The sequence below is a fragment of the Typopeltis vanoorti genome, chromosome 20 (assembly GCF_054136105.1).
Source record: "Typopeltis vanoorti isolate ZY-2024b chromosome 20, IOZ_Tvanoo_1.0, whole genome shotgun sequence".
Classification (NCBI taxonomy): Eukaryota; Metazoa; Arthropoda; class Arachnida; order Uropygi; family Thelyphonidae; genus Typopeltis; species Typopeltis vanoorti.
Genome location: NC_143568.1, coordinates 77,355,156 through 77,373,008, shown reverse-complemented (window position 1 = coordinate 77,373,008; position 17,853 = coordinate 77,355,156). Strand labels below are relative to the sequence as shown.

The window sequence follows — 17,853 nt, the reverse complement described above, 5'->3', positions numbered from 1 at the left end:
TTGATTATATGGAATATGCTGTGTGGGACATATTGGCCAGTCAGGAAAACAACTTATTAGAGCACATCAAAGACCAAACATCAAGACAACATATAAAAATGGTCTATAGTCTATATTCACTATAATTTCTTCATCAGAACATTTAACGAATCATTGAAAATGTTAAAAAAGTTACATCAATGGAGCAAAACACAAGGTCTGATCCTACATCAGGTTTGGTAATTTTTCATTAAAAAACCGGACACATGTAGATCTTAAATGCTCTTCTCATTATGACTAGCCATCATAATTATCATTATTAATGAACGGGCATCTCCATCGAGTACAAAGACTCATCGCAGGAGATCTAAATTGTCCACACAACCTAGCATACCTCTCCTTGAACCCATTAATAGACAAAGCACTCACAACTGACTCTGGCAACCCATTCCGCTCATTCACAACTCCAAGCAAAAATTCTAGTCTTTACATTCTAGTCCCTACTAACCACACCTTTATTCAACATCCAAGGATGAGCTCTTGTTCTGGTCCCTTAGACAGTTAAATGTTTCTATCATATACCCTCTTTTTCTCTTCAATCAACTTCTGCAATCTGCACACCTTTATCTATCTTCATAGGGAACATTCCACAGACCACTCACCATTTTAGCTGCTTGCCTCTGAATCTTCTCCACTGTTTCTTCATCCCCCAAGAACCCCAAGAGACCAGACTTAAGCACAGTAATCCAGATGTGGACGTATCAAGGTCTCTTATAAAGAGGGATAATAACTTCGTTATCTCTACTTGTTAATGTATTCTTCAATAGCCAAGTAATTTTATGGGCTACCTTAGAGACCTTAGCAATATGTCCTCTAAACTTTAACTCTCTGTCTACCACTACCCCTTTATCTATTTCCTGGAGTACATTTCCACCAATGTGATACACAGTTTGTAATCTATTTATCTCAAAATGCATAACTTTACATTTCGCCACATTAAACTGACACTCATTATCTTTGCCCATACTGACAACCTATTTAAATCATCCTGCAAGCTCTCCACATAGCCTTGATTAACTATTAACTAATTTCACATCATGCCACATGAATTTAGTGTGCTGAATTGAGTGCACTCACCATTGTAAGTCTTTATCTAAATATTCTGTTACTGCTAATTTCCTTATTGTTTAACTCTGTCATTTTTTTTTTTTTTATTCCACTCACCTGATGAAAGGTACTGTAATGTACAGGAAAACAGTAGAGGTAGAAACTCAATAAAATAAATGGTCAACAAATGGTCTCCATGTGGAATTTATACAGGGTTAAATGTTTGAAATTACAAAAGAAAAGAATTTCACACTTAATAAATCATACCTACCAAACCTGAACAAAGCATCTTTGGCTTGACTGCGCACTTTAAAGCTCTCATCTGCATATGAGAGATAGGCAAGCTGTTCCATGTACTGAGATGCCTGAGAAAGAATCATATTTTGATTGTCATAATGTGTAATTTAAATCTGTTTACTTTTTCTAAAATAAATACTATAGAAACTTATGTTTACAAGTTAATCTTAGGGAGTAACAGTTACCACTCCAAATCTAACTAAATTTAGGCTTAATGATCACTGTTCCCAAGACAACATTTAGAAACTATAGGTATTTGATGACCTCCCTCGATGAGGCATTGGACTCCATGGAGGTGTCATCTAATAATAATCACTTGACAATTCCTGGCCAATGGGGTTAAGGTAGTCTTAAAATGATGATGATCTTAATCTTTGGTAAATTAATGATGCCATACCTGTCAAGGTTCAAGAAGCACTTCATTGCAGCACTACAGTTTTTCATTTAATCTTATGGGGCATCTAATGTGGTCTATTAGTACTGCTTGGCTATGCATATCTTTTCTTTTAAGATTACTCTCTCTAAAATTACATAAAAGTTGCAGGTATGAGTCACATTATATAATCTTAGATGTGTTTAAGGACAGAATTTGTTCTCATGAGAAAAAATAAGGGTTGCTAGTTGATGAGGGATTATAAAAGTGGAATAAAGATTTCATTTAGTTAGCATTCTTGACTGCCTTTTCAAACATGACAAAAATTGTGATCTTTTTGACACAGAGGGTCAAGGGTCAGATATTTACCTCTTTTACAGAGATTGTAACTACTATTAAAAAAAAAAAAAAGTTATCTATTTCATATATATATATATATATATATATATAGTTTTATGAAAAAAATTGAATGACTAGAACCGAGATTTAATTAAAAAGGTTTTAATATAAACACACTACTAGTTTCGGCCTGTAACAGCCTTCTTCAGGTGACATTATAAAAGAAAAAACACTAAACATTGAGGGTTAAAAGACTATGAACAACATAGACAGTCTTTATACATAATTAGCATGAAAACGTTGTAGTTGTATTTGAAGCTGTTCTTTCATTTGTTGCACTGTTGGGAGAGTGCGTGCTTGCTGCATCACGTGAACGCCAGTACATGATTACAGCTGAATGACTATCTGGGAGGTTGTAGCTTAAGTTGTTATTTAGATGAACAGGATTGAAGATGATTTCTCTCGATTCCACAATTTTTCTCTCTATTTCGTCACTGCAACGGAAGATGTTTGTAGATTTTTCCCAGCAGACTTTGTGACTTTGGTTATCATCATTAGGATTAGCCAAGAAATTTTTCCCATCATTTCCCTCCTCATAAGCTTGGAATAATTTCCACCTTGGGACATAGAGCCCGTTCTCTTCTTGATGATCCAAATGAACTGCTTACAGAAATAAACCATCTGAAAACTTCTTTCAAAGTTAATGGATATTCCAAGAAAATCATTAACAAATTCCTTCTTAATCCTCCTAGACATCACTCAGAAGAAACAAATAGATTCAAAAGCAATATATTTATTCCTTACATAAGTACTGTTTCACATAAATTAGCAAAAGTTCTAAAAAAATACAATATCAGAACCTTGTTCACTCCACTTCCAAAGATCCGTTCCTTAATTAGCCACCCAAAACCCTGTCATCATCAACTCAAATACCCTGGCATATATAAAATATTATGTGACTGCGATATTCCTTATTTCGGGCAGACAGACAAATCTGTCGAAATGCGTATGGAAGAACACATGAGAGACATTACTTACAAGAGACAGCGAGCAAGTGCATTATCAAGTCATATCCTTTTCTTGGCTAATCCTAATGATGATAACCAAAGTCACAAAGTCTGCTGGGAAAAATCTACAAACATCTTCCGTTGCAGTGACGAAATAGAGAGAAAAATTGTGGAATCGAGAGAAATCATCTTCAATCCTGTTCATCTAAATAACAACTTAAGCTACAACCTCCCAGATAGTCATTCAGCTGTAATCATGTACTGGCGTTCACGTGATGCAGCAAGCACGCACTCTCCCAACAATGCAACAAATGAAAGAACAGCTTCAAATACAACTACAACGTTTTCATGCTAATTATGTATAAAGACTGTCTATGTTGTTCATAGTCTTTTAACCCTCAATGTTTAGTGTTTTTTCTTTTATAATGTCACCTGAAGAAGGCTGTTACAGGCCGAAGCTAGTAGTGTGTTTATATTAAAACCTTTTTAATTAAATCTCGGTTCTAGTCATTCAATTTTTTTCATAAAACTATGTATGTTAACCGAGTCAATGATCGTTCTGTCATATATACAAGGTGTTCGGGATAAATTTGACAGTTTCGTAAGGAAAAAGAAAATCTTCTTTGTATCTATTAAATTTAATGAATTGACAAAAAACATTACAGGCAGAGTTAATTACAATACTATCAACAAGATTTACTCAAAATAACCACCATTAGCATCGATCACAGCTTCAATTCTGCTTCGGAACCTCGAACAAGCTGATGCTACAGTCTCCCTGGGAAGGGCCGCAAAAACTGTTTTAATTTTATCCATTAACTGGGCTTTTGTATTACTGGAAGTGCGATTGGTGTCTTTTTCAACTGCGCCCCATACAAAATAATCCATGGGGTTAAGGTCTGGGGAGTTTGGAGGCCAAACATTTGGACTGGTGAAGTCGTAGAAATTTTCAGACAACCATTTTTGACTTTTCCCAGAGGTGTGGCAAGGGGCCGAATCCTGCTGCCATACATACGGCCTACCATTGGCTACCCTTGTTATCCAGGGCTTGACTACAGTTAGCAACTCCACGAACAAAGCCCGAATTCCAATGCCAGGGTTCTTCAACACCTGTTCCTGCAGATTTGCGAGGAATTCTGCTGTACGAACGCAATCAGATCGTCTGCTAGGGATCTTTCTTCTTGCTACATCCTCGTAGTCACCATTGCAAGTCTCTAGTTCATGCCTGATTGTTTTTACTGTATTCAGGGAGCATTGGGCAGCAGTCGTAATATCCTTATTTTGATGGCGGGCACGAATCATCATGATACAAGTTATTCTCTTCCATGATTCAGGTGGGTTCCAGCTATCCATCCTTTCTGACATCTTGTATATGAATGAAGAAGGGTCCAAACTTTTAAATGAAGAGAAGTGTGTGTTAATACATGTAACTTACGGAAAAATATAATTAATTATAAATATGTCAAATTTATCCCGAACACCCTGTATATATGAAGTAGATAAATGAATTCTGTGCAGGAGTTATGTTGCTGAAGAATAGCTCTTGCTATTTCTTCAGTAACACTGGATAACATATTGTCAGGGTTGGATGATGATGTGAATGTTCGTGTATCTTCCAGCACGTATATAGGTTTTTTATCAACAAAAAAGGATAGTGAATCATTTCAGAAACATGTGACTAACATGTTTGGGAGGAGAGACAGTTATCTGATTCTTTGAATGTTCAAATGTTTCAACTCCCACATCCAGTCTTTATGTGAATAAACTGGTGCCATTCACATAAAGATTTTTAAAAGAAATAATGTTATCATATCAAGTTTTTGTACTCAGATAGAATTATACTTGACAAGGAATTAGATTCCTTTTTTCCCCCATATTTAACTGTTTCACTACTGGAACAATTTGATGCAAAGTCAACTGTCTCTATATAAGTAGACTAGTCACAAAGATATTTCACATTCTGCCAACGTATAACTTGCTGCAAGTATCTTTCATTTAGAGATATATTTTAATATTTAGTAATACACCAATTTGCTAATTGTGTATGAAATATGACTTTTGCCATTGATTTAGCTCACAGTATCCTCTTGGATCCAGCAACTAGTGGTGAGAACTTAACATAAGGATCAAACCATTCTGAATAGTGACCTTTCTCATAATGCATAGCAAATATACACATCTGAAAGGAAGTGTGCTGTGCATTATGCGCAATATGAGGTTAAATCATATAGCCCTCTATATACAAGAAACCTAGTCCTGAAGATACTTCACATGAAAATTTATGTTTGATCATGCCTCGGTAAAGGATAAAGACAAGAATATACTTTGTCAAGTATACATCATGTTATCGATGTACTATATGAGTAACTATATGAAGCCTTTAAAACTCAGAATTGTTCTTTTATAAATCTCCAAAGTCACAGCAAAAAATTAATTTTCAAGAGTTTAAAACAATCATATGAAAAACTATGAAAGCTTTCAACCATGCATCCAACTTGCTATTCACAACTATGTCAGCATAACAGCTGATTTATTATCAGTCACTAATAGAAGAAGCCATCAATGCCATTCACTAATAGAAGAAGCCATCAGTTAAGACCATAATTTGCCACTGCTCCTTGAATCCTAAATTAGAAAGAATGGCATGCATTAAATGTGGAATCTATTTCCATAATTGCTAACAATATTTGTTTCAAAGGAGCCAACATCTTTAGCAAATCTAAATTTTCTAAATGCAATATTCTACCAAAGAAGTAGCAGCTCTTAAAAATTTACAAAATTTATTAAAACCAAAGCTGATAAGGATAATGCTAATGTCATAATGAATAAATGAATGATTTTTTTTTTAAAATTAATCTCACACAAGAAGCATCGCAAAGCCTGCAACATATCAATGCAATGTGTATTAAGAGCAAAGTAGCAATCTGTTAATGTGTCATTAACAGCAAGAAATTGTAGTCTGGGAAAGAAAGAGGTAGATGAAATGAAAGAACATGAAGAGAAGTTAGTATCCTCTTCTTTAAGTGCTATTTCCAAACAGTGTTCAGCGACCATCTTTGCAAATTTACTTCTGTCTTTAGTGGCTCTGATTAAAAGCTCTGTGTTCAGTTTAGTCCAGTTTTTTTTATATTGTCTAGCCATGATATTTTTCTTCTTCCAGGTTTTCTTTTTCCACTGGAGAATGTTATATTTATGGTTTCCCATTAGATATCCTAAGTAGGCAGTTTTTCTTCTTTTTTGCAATATTGATTAACTGAAGTTAATGTGGTAGGTTTAACCACCTTACCGGCCATCAAAGATCAAATACGCATCCCCAAAAGCTTCATATCCATCATAAATTTAAATGTAATATCAATGGTATTACAATTTTAATATGCACTTCGCATCCATGGAAATGTGGACATATATATACGTCCTGGCCGGTAGCATGGTTAAAGACAGAAAGTTAATGGATATTAACTAGCTAAGGCTTGTGTTCTATAGAAGAATGTGGAAGAATGATGGTGGCAGGTTCAGGGATATGTATCCCTATGAAAATGCATAAGGAAGAGGTATTTTCATATATCTGAGCATAATTCAAAGATTGAGCAGAAAAGGATACCTAGTTTTTTAGTGACTGAAGAGGTTATGACTATGATGTGTTTGTGCTAGAAAAAGTTGCATGTGCTTAAGTCATCTCAAGAAGAGAAAGACAATCATTAGTTGGAGATCTGGGTATTATCAAAAAAAGTCAAGCTATTCAAGTTTCTTTTTTCTTTCTTCCATTAGGAAAATAAAAAAAATAAATGCCAGGAACAGCATGTTCAATATGAAATCTAGCATACAGCTCACTGTATGCTAGAGTTTGTAGATACTGTAGGAGATAATTTATCATGTCATCTATATAGGAGTAAGTGCAGAATAATATCAGGAAGCCTTTACTTCGATGTTACAATGGTACATCTGTGCATATGTGAGAGTTGGGAACATGAAAAGACAGAAATTGCATGAATGTTTATGAAAAAGGACCAAGAAGGATTTGAGCACTGGAGTTTGTCTCCCCCCCCCCCCCCAAAGCTGTTGCAAGCTGCACTTGAATCTTTGTGGTATGCTAATCCCCCCCCCCAAAAAAAAAACAACAGCAGATCAGCTTGGAACATTTGGAGAACTAAGGTTTATAGATGTTGGATTTTGAGTGTGCAGGCCTTTATTCCTGTTATCTGATCAGAGCAGATGTATGGATCAGAAGAATGGAAGCAGTAAATCAGAACATGAAAAGAAAGAAAGTCATAGAGGTCATCACATTTAATATCACTATAATGACAAAGTGCATGAGACAGATTGGGTGAAGGATGTTTCAAATTAAAGAATACTTGGACAAATAAGCAGAATAATGCTTATCTGACCAGTAAACTAGTTAATTTATTAAGAGCGTTAATAGCTAAACAGATCGCTGTTAACAGCAAATATTTCAATGTCTCTTTCAACTTGATCAGTGGAACTGAAGAAGGGAAGCCACTTTGAGTTGTAAATATTGAAGTCCCCAGGAAAGATGACCAAACATTATTTGGAATGCAGTAAATTGAGTTTTGGAGATAAGTTAACAAAGAAGTTGGAATAGTTAACCACATTTGGAGAGTGACAAAGTAGCAAATGAATGATACAAAATATTTTAAGGAAATTTTGAGCTGGAGCAGATCAAAAAATGCCAAACTTCCAGATAGGTTTAGATGAGTGCAAGAACAGGGTTATTCAAAATGAAGGAGCAGATTATACTTGTTCATGACTTCTTTATTTCCAGCAATATAAACATTTTCTTGTTGGACATTCAAGCACTCTATGCATGCACCTCCTGTAATATGACACACATCAAAACAATAGTTGATTTCTTGCAACAGTTATTGGATTTATTAGTTATTACAGAGTTATTGAATTCACTGCTACTACAATTCAATGCCAAAGCTTTGCAATGGTGTGTAGAGGTGGCATGTAAATGGTATCTTTACCAAATCCCCAAAGATAAACATTGCAAAGGGTCAGGTCAAGCTTCTCTTTCACAATTCTTCTCAACCGTTTCTCAAGTATAATGGCATAAATCTTACCAGAAACACTCAGTAGAGAAATACCTTTGTAATTCACATTGTTTTATATTCCTTTTTGTATATGGGTACGATGAGAGCTCTACTCCAATCATTTGGAATTCATCCCTCTGGCCTTCTGAACTATGCAGTGCAGCCACTGTAAGATTTTTATATCTCCATACTTGAGCATTTCTGATCGAATATCTTCTACTCTTGTGACCTTTCCACATTTCAGATTTGATAGCTTTTTCTACTTCAAGTATGGATATTTATTCCTGATTGAATGCCTGGTCAGTGTTATTTAACCACTGTGCTGTCACTGATTGTTTCATTTAGCAATTTTTCGAAGTAATTACTCCATACATCAAGGATATCTTTTTCTCCAGTTTTCATGTTACCGTTATCATCTCTAATTCCTTTTACAGCACTCTTTCCTCCTTCAACAACCTCCAGAATATCTTACCACCTTCTTGATATTTATTTTCTATGTTCTTACCAAAGTCCTCCCATGACTTTTCTTTAGCTAGTTTTACACAGTGTTTAGCTTTCTTACATTTGTCTCTGTATTTATTCTCTAAGAGCATGAGCTGACTTATTTGCCAGGAACTTTTGATATGCTTTCTTCTTTTCCTTCACTGCCTGTTTAACTTTCTGTGTCCACTATGGAGTTCTGATTTTTCTATCCTTGCAGACAACCTCTCTGGCTAATCAATCAATGTTTTCTTCCAGTCTTGCCACTGAATCTTCAAGGTTTGGTTTGTTTCTGTTCCCAATGTCTTTTATTTTTTCTTCAATAATGTTTGTGTATTTTAGTCTACAGTTCACATCTGAGAGCTACTCAACTTTTATTACATGTTCTTCTTTTCAATATGAAATTCAATTTTATCCCGCTCAAGACACTTCAATTTTCAAATCCTCTGTACACTAGAGTGTACAGAGGATTTGTGTCCTGCACCAGGGAGAAAACATCACTATCAACAATAACATATACAATGAGACTTTTCTTATTCATCGCCTCTTCTCTCCGTGTGATTTTTGTGCCCATTTTTATGTTGGAACATTGTGTTAGTAAAATAATTCAAGGTTTTCAAAATAAAGAAGTCCCACAAACCACTTCTTCTGCTTTTTTTCTATTAATCAGGCATTTCACTTCGCATGCGATTTTATGACTTTTATATTTTTTAATCCCAATGTATAAAATTTGCTACAGTAGTTTGGTAAACAACTAAATATGGTGTTATATGTAAATTTCTACTAAATTTATTAAAAAAAAAATTTTTTTTTGGTTGAAACTTAATCAACTTCATCATGATTCAACATAAGGGAATGTTTCATGTCACCATATGCAAACAGATCTCCAAAAATAATACATTTGTTTTACCACTGCTATGAATCGCTTATAAATAAATTCTAAGAAAAATTTATTATTCCATGCCATAAATGAAGATGAGTTAACTCTCACTATTCGTTATAGTAAAATCATTCAAGTAAATAAATAAATAAAAAAAAAAAAAATCCCAGCCAGCATTTTCTGATTAGTGGCTGTCAGTCAGACAATTCTACTTTGCATACCCATTTCTTAAAGTTTATATAAAAACCTTCAAGTGGAATCTTGTCAAATACCTTTGGCAAAACCCAAAATATTGTAGTGTACCTATTCCCCTTATAACACTCTACTGTCATGCTATTACAGAACATGAGATGAACACTAGAGACTTATTTTTAACCAAGTCATGTTGACCTCTACAGAAGAACGAAGTGCTATTCAAGCACTTTGGAATGCTGACCCTAACCAGCCTCTTGGGTACCTTAATAAGCACTTCAGAGATGGTGATCAGTTCATAACTGGTTGCATCAATCAAACTCCACCTCTCTGTATAATGGAAATATGTTGCTTAAATATAACGAGCTAAGCTTCATTTCGGCGATATAAACAATATTTTAAATTAAGGGGATATAAAATCCACATTGTTTCAAAACCGAATAAGAAACTCAAAGATTGGAATCAGAGAGTTTCATGCCGAATATAGTAAACTATAAAGTATCGGCGACACTAGCGTGAGCTAATGCAAGTGACCCTAGTACATAGTACTATACCAGACAGCTCGTTGCAAAGGAGGGGAAAGTTCAGATCGCTATTCTTAGGTATTTTCCATAATGTAAAAACACATTTCCTACGAAATGTATGCTGTTATTACATTATGGAGAGAGGTCACAACCCAGACCGGTTTCAGCCTTTTTTGAGGCTTCACCAGTGAGTAGCTAGACCATAATACCAAAGTGTATAGTGAAAAGAACTTATATACTCTGCTATACGAGTTTCCAAAGAGGTGCAACCATTAAGTTACTTAAATATAAAGAGCTAATAAGCTTCATTTCGGTGATATAAACAAACAATATTTCTTTATATTTAAGTAACTTAATGGTTGCACCGCTTTGGAAACTCGTACAGCAGAGTATATACGTTCTTTTCGCTATACACTTTGGTATTATGGTCTAGCTACTCACTGATGAAGCCTCAAAAAAGGCTGAAACTGGTCTGGGTAGTGACCTCCCTCCATAATGTAATAACAACATACATTTCCTAGGAAATGTGTTTTTACATTATGGAAAATACCTAAGAATAGCGATCTGAACTTTCCCTTCCTTTGCAACGAGCTGTCCGGTATAGTACTACGTACTAGGGTCACTTGCATTAGCTCACACTAGTGTCGCTGATACTTTATAGTTTACTATATTCAGCATGAAACTCTCTGATTCCAATCTTTGAGTTTCTTATTCGGTTTTGAAACAATGTGGATTTTATACCCCCCTTAATTTAAAATATTGTTTATATCACCGAAATGAAGCTTATTAGCTCTTTATATTTAACTAACTTAATAGTTGCACCTCTTTGGAAACTCGTATAGCAGAGTATATAAGTTCTTTTCGCTATACACTTTGGTATTATGGTCTAGCTACTCACTGATGAAGCCTCAAAAAAGGCTGAAACCGGTCTGGGTAGTGACCTCCCTCCATAATGTAATAACAGCATACATTTCCTAGGAAATGTGTTTTTACATTATGGAAAATACCTAAGAATAGCGATCTGAACTTTCTCCTCCTTTGCAAAGAGCTGTCCGGAAATATGTTGTTTATCAGGAATCACACTCATGCCAAGACTGAAGCTGAACAACCAGGTCAGGACCTTGTTAATTGTTGAAACCATGCTGACATCCTATCCAATTCAGTTACTGTATTTGAATATAACTCTAAATAGCTTTAATAACTCAATCTCATCAATTACTCCTTTTCTCCAGTTCTCTCCTACCTCCAGCATTCAGAAATTTAATGGATTTTCCTAGAATATATATACCAGAAAGACAACTTATCAAGCTCAACACTTATCTCAGTTCTTTCCAGTGGTCTGACACTTTCCTACAATCTACACTCACCAAAGTTTTTATTCCTTTTACTTGCTAGTGTAAAAGTTCTCTTGTATTTCCCTTGGCCTATTCAGCTAACTTCTTTTTGGAGTCCGATTTCACTTTTCTCACCAATGCTCTTCCATCCTACTGTTTCTACTGCTTTCAAGTTTGGCCATACATTTCCTATCAGTATCAGATATGCAGAAGAGAGCAATCTGGTTAACTGATGAGTGCTCATTCCCCAGTTCATTCTAATTATTCTCTCATAGACATTTGGTTTCTGCCTTATGTATCTTCAATAGTGATTTTCTAGCCATCATCACTCATCCACTTTTATAAACACACACATATACAATATGCATCCTACCCACAAAAGGTTGTAAATCTGTAGTACATTAGTATTAGTACCATGATTAAAAGTTATATAAATTGGAATAGAGAGAGATCAAATGTGGAACTTTTTTAAGCTCTATCAAGACTCTAAAAAGCAAATCAGGTTGTAGCAGGAATGGCAGTGCTTGCTTTAACGAATTAGTCATTCGTTTAACTCCCATGCAATTTATTTTTCTGACATCCTTTGACTACTTCCTATGCATGGCTGATTTCTCTACTACACAGTTTCTCAGGCTAAGGCACTGCTTCAAGCGATCTTTTCTATAATTATCTACCTTATACCTCTAAGTCTTAGGTAAAACTTTTACGTGAATTGCAAAGACTACCCAAGACAACTGTATGACCATTGTTACCAGTTGGAGGAATAAGTCGCCTTACTCATGGAAATATTCTCTGATGCTAAGAGTTATTCTTTGGTAACTCTGTAAATTGACTTCCCCTCATCATGCATGCTTTCCTCTTCCTCCAATGTAGATCCATCCCTGTAATTGAAATTACCAATTATGACAATACGTGCATCCTTATATAAGGTTTATCTGAATATATAATTTAAGTGATTACAGTTTACAGCAGCACCTTAATTAGATATCTTGCTGGTAACCTTTAGCTCACATCAAACAGTCTCAAACTTGCTGCTTGTGTTACTTGAACTACTACCATCATTCATGATTTCTACTCTGATTGAATTTAATTTCTCTGCAAGCATTAACAATACGTTCCAAACCTTCCTATCTCATGCATCCTCATGATGTTCTGAATACTCATAATGTTCTATTGCTGTAAGGATATTTATTTCTGTTAACCAGGTCTTACTAATGCAAACATTCGTCTGCATTTCATTGCTTTGCTGTTATTTCTGATACTTCTGGCTTATTTGGTTTCAAGATAACTTTTGAAACCTGACTAGTTCAAATAAGCAGACTGAATTCATTCCTCAACTAAATCCCCACCCTACATGCAGTCCACTTTTCTAATCTGACAAAAGTAGTATGACAATTCTTGGAATTACTCCTACCATATTACCATTCTCTCTCTCTCTCATACCATACCACCATTCTCTCTCTCTCTCACACACACACATACATTACCTTCTAGATATCATTTTCATGCATACATCCAAGCTCTCATACACCCTGACACATCTGGTTTGCATAACTGTTTATGATATATATACAGAGGTGTGTTGCAGGGAGGAAATATCATGAGCAATACATTCAAAGCAGAGGTGTATCACCTCTAAAGAATTAATGAAAATTAATTATGATAAAATCATAATTATTATGATAATACTTGCAAAAAAAAAATAATGAAAAACCTGTGTTACTTTTACTAGTAGTAGATTAACAGTAATAAATAAATGCCAGGCATTACTTTTATCACACCTAGAATTTTCCATATATAAAACAAAGTAAGAGCAAAATAGAGAAACATGCAGACCTGTATTACTGCTAAAGCTGCACATGATCCTTGTCTAGTAAGAGAATTTTCTGACTCTAATCCTTCTAAATAGACAGTTTGAACCTGTATTCAAGATATGTTTATTTCAATTATATAATATCATGATAAAATAGTATGTTCCATACAGTTTCATTTTGCATAAAGTTTTCTGTTTAACATCTTTATTTTTAAACGTTACACTTCATGCAACATTTTGCAGAAGTACTTATTATTATTATAATTTACAATTTTCCTTTCAATTGAGTTATACAAAACTTAAATCAGATTCTTCATACACATATAAAATTAATATTCAGAAAGTGACTGAATAAAGATTTAGCAAAATTTTATTGAGAAATAAATGGAGATGGATGTAATATCCATGTTTCTTAATCGTGCAAAAAGTTTTTTTTTTCCTTTCCAAATGATAATTCTCATCATCATCATCAAATTCCTGCCATGTATCCTCAAGGGGTGTACAGGATATGATAGTACTACATGAAAAAAATTACATCATTACTAAGTTCCTATCTACAATTTTTCTCCAAATCAGTCTGTTACTTGTCAAGACTCCAACATTATTAGATCATATATTTCTATCGTCTAAGGCACTTTGTACCGTATCAATCCACCTATATATTGGTCTTCCTCTGGATCGTTTTGCTGCCAACCTCACAGAGAACACTTGTTTTGCTAATCTTTCTTCGCCCATTCTGTTTAAGTGACCATACCACCTGAGATTAGCTGTGCTAAAGCATTCCTGGATGCTGACAATGTCAAGTTCTTTTCTATTATCCTCGTTTTTAATATGATATTGCCATTCATGCCATCTGTTCACGCCTATAATCTTTCTCAGGACTCTCATATCTGCTGTCTCTAGTCTTTGGTCAAGTGTTTTACTTCTGACCCAGCTCTCAGATCCATAAGTTAAAACTGGTTTGAACACTGTCTTGTATACAGCTAATTTAGTGTCCCGACTAATTTCTCTCTCATTCCATATGAATTTATTCAATTGACTTCCCACCATACTAACTTTGCTGATTCTGTTGTCTATTTCTATATTTAATTTACCATCTTCACTAAAAATCGTGCCTAACTAGCTGAAATGTTTTACTTGTTCCACAGGTTCTCCATTCACAACACAGTTGACATTTTCAATGATTCTGCCTATTTTCATTGTCTTTGTCTTTTTACTGCTGACCTTCATACCATATCTATTACAACAGTTATTCAATTTAGTCCGAGAATCTTGCAGACTTGTAGTGGATTTATTTAGAAGTATAACATCATCTGCATAAAGCAAAGAGCTGACATTAACATCTCCAATTTTGATATCATGTTTAATACCACTTTCCTTCATAATGTGATCAATATAGATAATGAATAACAGAGGGGATAATGTACATCCTTGTCTGACACCAGATTTAATGTTAAACCATCTTCCTGTACTTCCTTCAATTCTAATTGCTGACTTACAACTCAAATAAAGACTAAGTATTGCTTGATATAATGCCCCATTGACAGCATATAACTGTAGCGTACTGAATAACTTCTCTCTTGGTACCTTGTCATGTGCCTTTTCCAAATCGTCAAAACTTAAATACAGATCTTTGTTATATTCCCATGCTTTCTCGACTATTTGTCGTAAAGTGAAAATCTGATAGTGACAGCCTCTATTTGGTCTGAATCCACCTTGTTCTTCACCAAGCTTTTCTTCCACAATTCTTCTCAACCGTTTCTCAAGTATACTTGCATAGATCTTGCCAGGAACTTTCAGTAAGAAAATACCACTGAAATTCTCACAATCAGTTTTATTTCCCTTTTTTATATATGGGTACTATGAGAGCTCTACTCCAATCATCGGGAATTCGTCCCTCTGTCCAGGCTTTCTGAACTATGCAGTGCAGCCACTGTAAGACTTTTATACTACCATATTTCAGCATTTCTGGTCGAATATCATCTACTCCTGCTGCCTTTCCACATTTCAAGCCTTTGATGGCTTTTCTACTTCAAGTATGGATATGTATGCCTGACTGCATGCCTGGTCGGTGTTTTTAACCACTGTGCTGTCACATCACTGCTTGTTTCATTTAGCAGTTTTTCAAAGTAATTACTCCACACTTCAAGGATCTTTTTCTCCCGTTTTCGTGTCACTTTTATCATCTCTAACTAATTTTACAGCACTCTTTCCTCCATTCCTAAGCTTCTTGAACAACCTCCAGAATATTTTCCCACCTTCTTGATATTTATTTTCTATATTCTTGCCAAAGTCCTCCCATGACTTTTGATTAGCTAGTTTTACACACTGTTTAGCATTCTTGCATTTGTCTCTGTATTCTCTAAGAGCACAAGCCGACTTATTTGCCAGGAACGTTTGATATGTTTTCTTCTTTTCCTTCACTGCCTCTTTAACTTCCGGTGTCCACCATGGAGTTCTGATTTTTCTATCCTTGCAGACAACTTCACCACATGCCTCACTAGCTGAATCAATCAGAGTTTTCTTCAAGGCTTGCCACTGAATCTCCAAGGTTCGATTCCTGTTCTCAAACTCTTTCATTTTTTCTTCAATAATCTTTGTGTATTTTAGTCTACAGTTCACATCTGAGAGCTGCTCAACTTTTATTAGCTTTAAAACTTTCTTACATGTTATTCTTTTCACTATGAAATTTAATTTTATCCTGCTCAAGACTAAATAGTGATCACTTTCAATTTCAAATCCTCTGTACATTCTGGTGTCCTGCACCAGAAAGAAAACATCACTATCAACAATAACATAGTCAATGAGACTTTTCTTATTCCTTGCCTCTTCTCTCCATGTGAATTTGTGCACATTTTTATGTTGGAACATGGTGTTAGTAATAACCAGTCCATGTCCTCAGCAGAAATTCAACAGATATTTGCCATTATTATTAGCTTTGCTCTTTTCTCCAAATTTTCCCAAAATATTTTTGCATGTCTCACAATCATTTCCTACTCTGCTATTTAGATCCGCAACAAGGACCAACTTTTCTTTTTCATTGTGTCAGTTGCTTTTTTAAAGCCTCAAAAAATTCCTCCACTTCTACCTTAGTAGAAACTTCTGTGCACAAACAAGTCTCATTGTCCAGTCCCCCATTCTCATATTTGCCCACATTACTCTACTTGCAACTGCCTGCCATTCAAGATTAGCCTCGTATTTTGTGTTGAATACTATGGCAACTCCTTCTTTTCCTTGATTGTCATTGTCTGAATATAACATTTTGTATTTATTGCTCAGAAAGATCTCACCAGTTTTTGTCTTTTTTGTTTCAGTCACCCCTATAATGTCGATCTGGTACTTATCTAATTCCTCAGCTAGCTCCATTTCTTTGCCATTCAGGCTTCTTATGTTGATAGTACCGATCTTTAACTCTGGTGATGTTGAGTCGGGGTGTGTTTTCAGGTTTGTTCCAGTAGCTGACTTTCCGCTGTTCGCCCTGGTTCTCTGGTAAAAACAACGGAGGCCTTGTTTAACCGGGCGACACCCCAGATGGCATGAAATTTTATTAGCGTGATTCATATCATGTTGTACTATCATTTTTTATTTTGGTTTAACCAATAAGAATACAATTTGGTCGGCTAAATCCCAAATTGCCAGCTCATCCTCATTCATTCAGTATCCAAGTAGATGCCCAACAGGGTGCACCACGAGAAGGTGAGGATTGGACATTAGGTCAGAAGCCCTGGTTGGTTCTCCACATTCCTTTAAAGGCTATGTGGAGGTCTCCTCTCAGTTATACAGCTTTGACCCTTAAGCACCCCAATGATAATTCTATAGGATTTATATAGGAGAGGTTGTCCAACCTATAGCACATTACCATGAATGGATAGAAAGAAAAAAATTGTTAAAATTGGATTTTATATGTTGTGACAAGTTGCAGATATGATCAATGATCCTGGAGGGAATGCAATTCTATGTTTATTATTATTATTATTTATTTTTTTTTTTAAAGCATGAATCCCATCCATGAAATCACTGGGCTTAGATTTAGATAATCTAGAAATAAATCTTGCTTTACTGCAAAATAAAGGATGTTTTTTGAGCTGCTTCAGGTTTCTAAAAAAAAAAAAAAAAAAAAGCAAGAAGATTAAAATCTGAACTACCTAAAGACTTTCACAAACATCCACTTAGAGATGTTGGGATTAAAACTCATAGCCTAATAGAAAATAGGTACCAGCATTTAAGGTTTAATGAGCTTAGCAATACTGTTTTGAACCTTTCTTGAGGATTTGAGATTCTCTACAGAGGCCAGGTAGAAACCATGGAGTAGCATGTGTTGAAAGTTAAGCAGCTCAGATCATGCTTTCACTACTGACTGGAGATTATATTTTAAAAGATAACCTTAAAAAGTGTATTTTCATTTTGTTTTAGGCTCAACTTTGTCATTTCCACAATACACCAAATTTTGCATACACAGGAACAGAATTTCAATAAG

General features: G+C 35.0%; 1 protein-coding gene across 2 annotated transcripts in view; it reads right to left on the bottom strand.

Moving 5' to 3' along the window:
* The window catches only part of LOC150095583 (rho family-interacting cell polarization regulator 2-like), a 327,613-nt gene that overhangs the window by 18,955 nt on the left and 290,805 nt on the right, over positions 1-17,853 (bottom strand). For both annotated transcript variants that reach the window (XM_090410002.1, XM_090410003.1), the window contains 2 exons: positions 13,400-13,483; positions 1,358-1,451 (listed from right to left, as the gene is read on the bottom strand). In XM_090410002.1, coding sequence (XP_090266128.1) covers positions 1,358-1,451; positions 13,400-13,483 — 178 coding nt within the window. The remainder of the gene's footprint in view (positions 1-1,357; positions 1,452-13,399; positions 13,484-17,853) is intronic.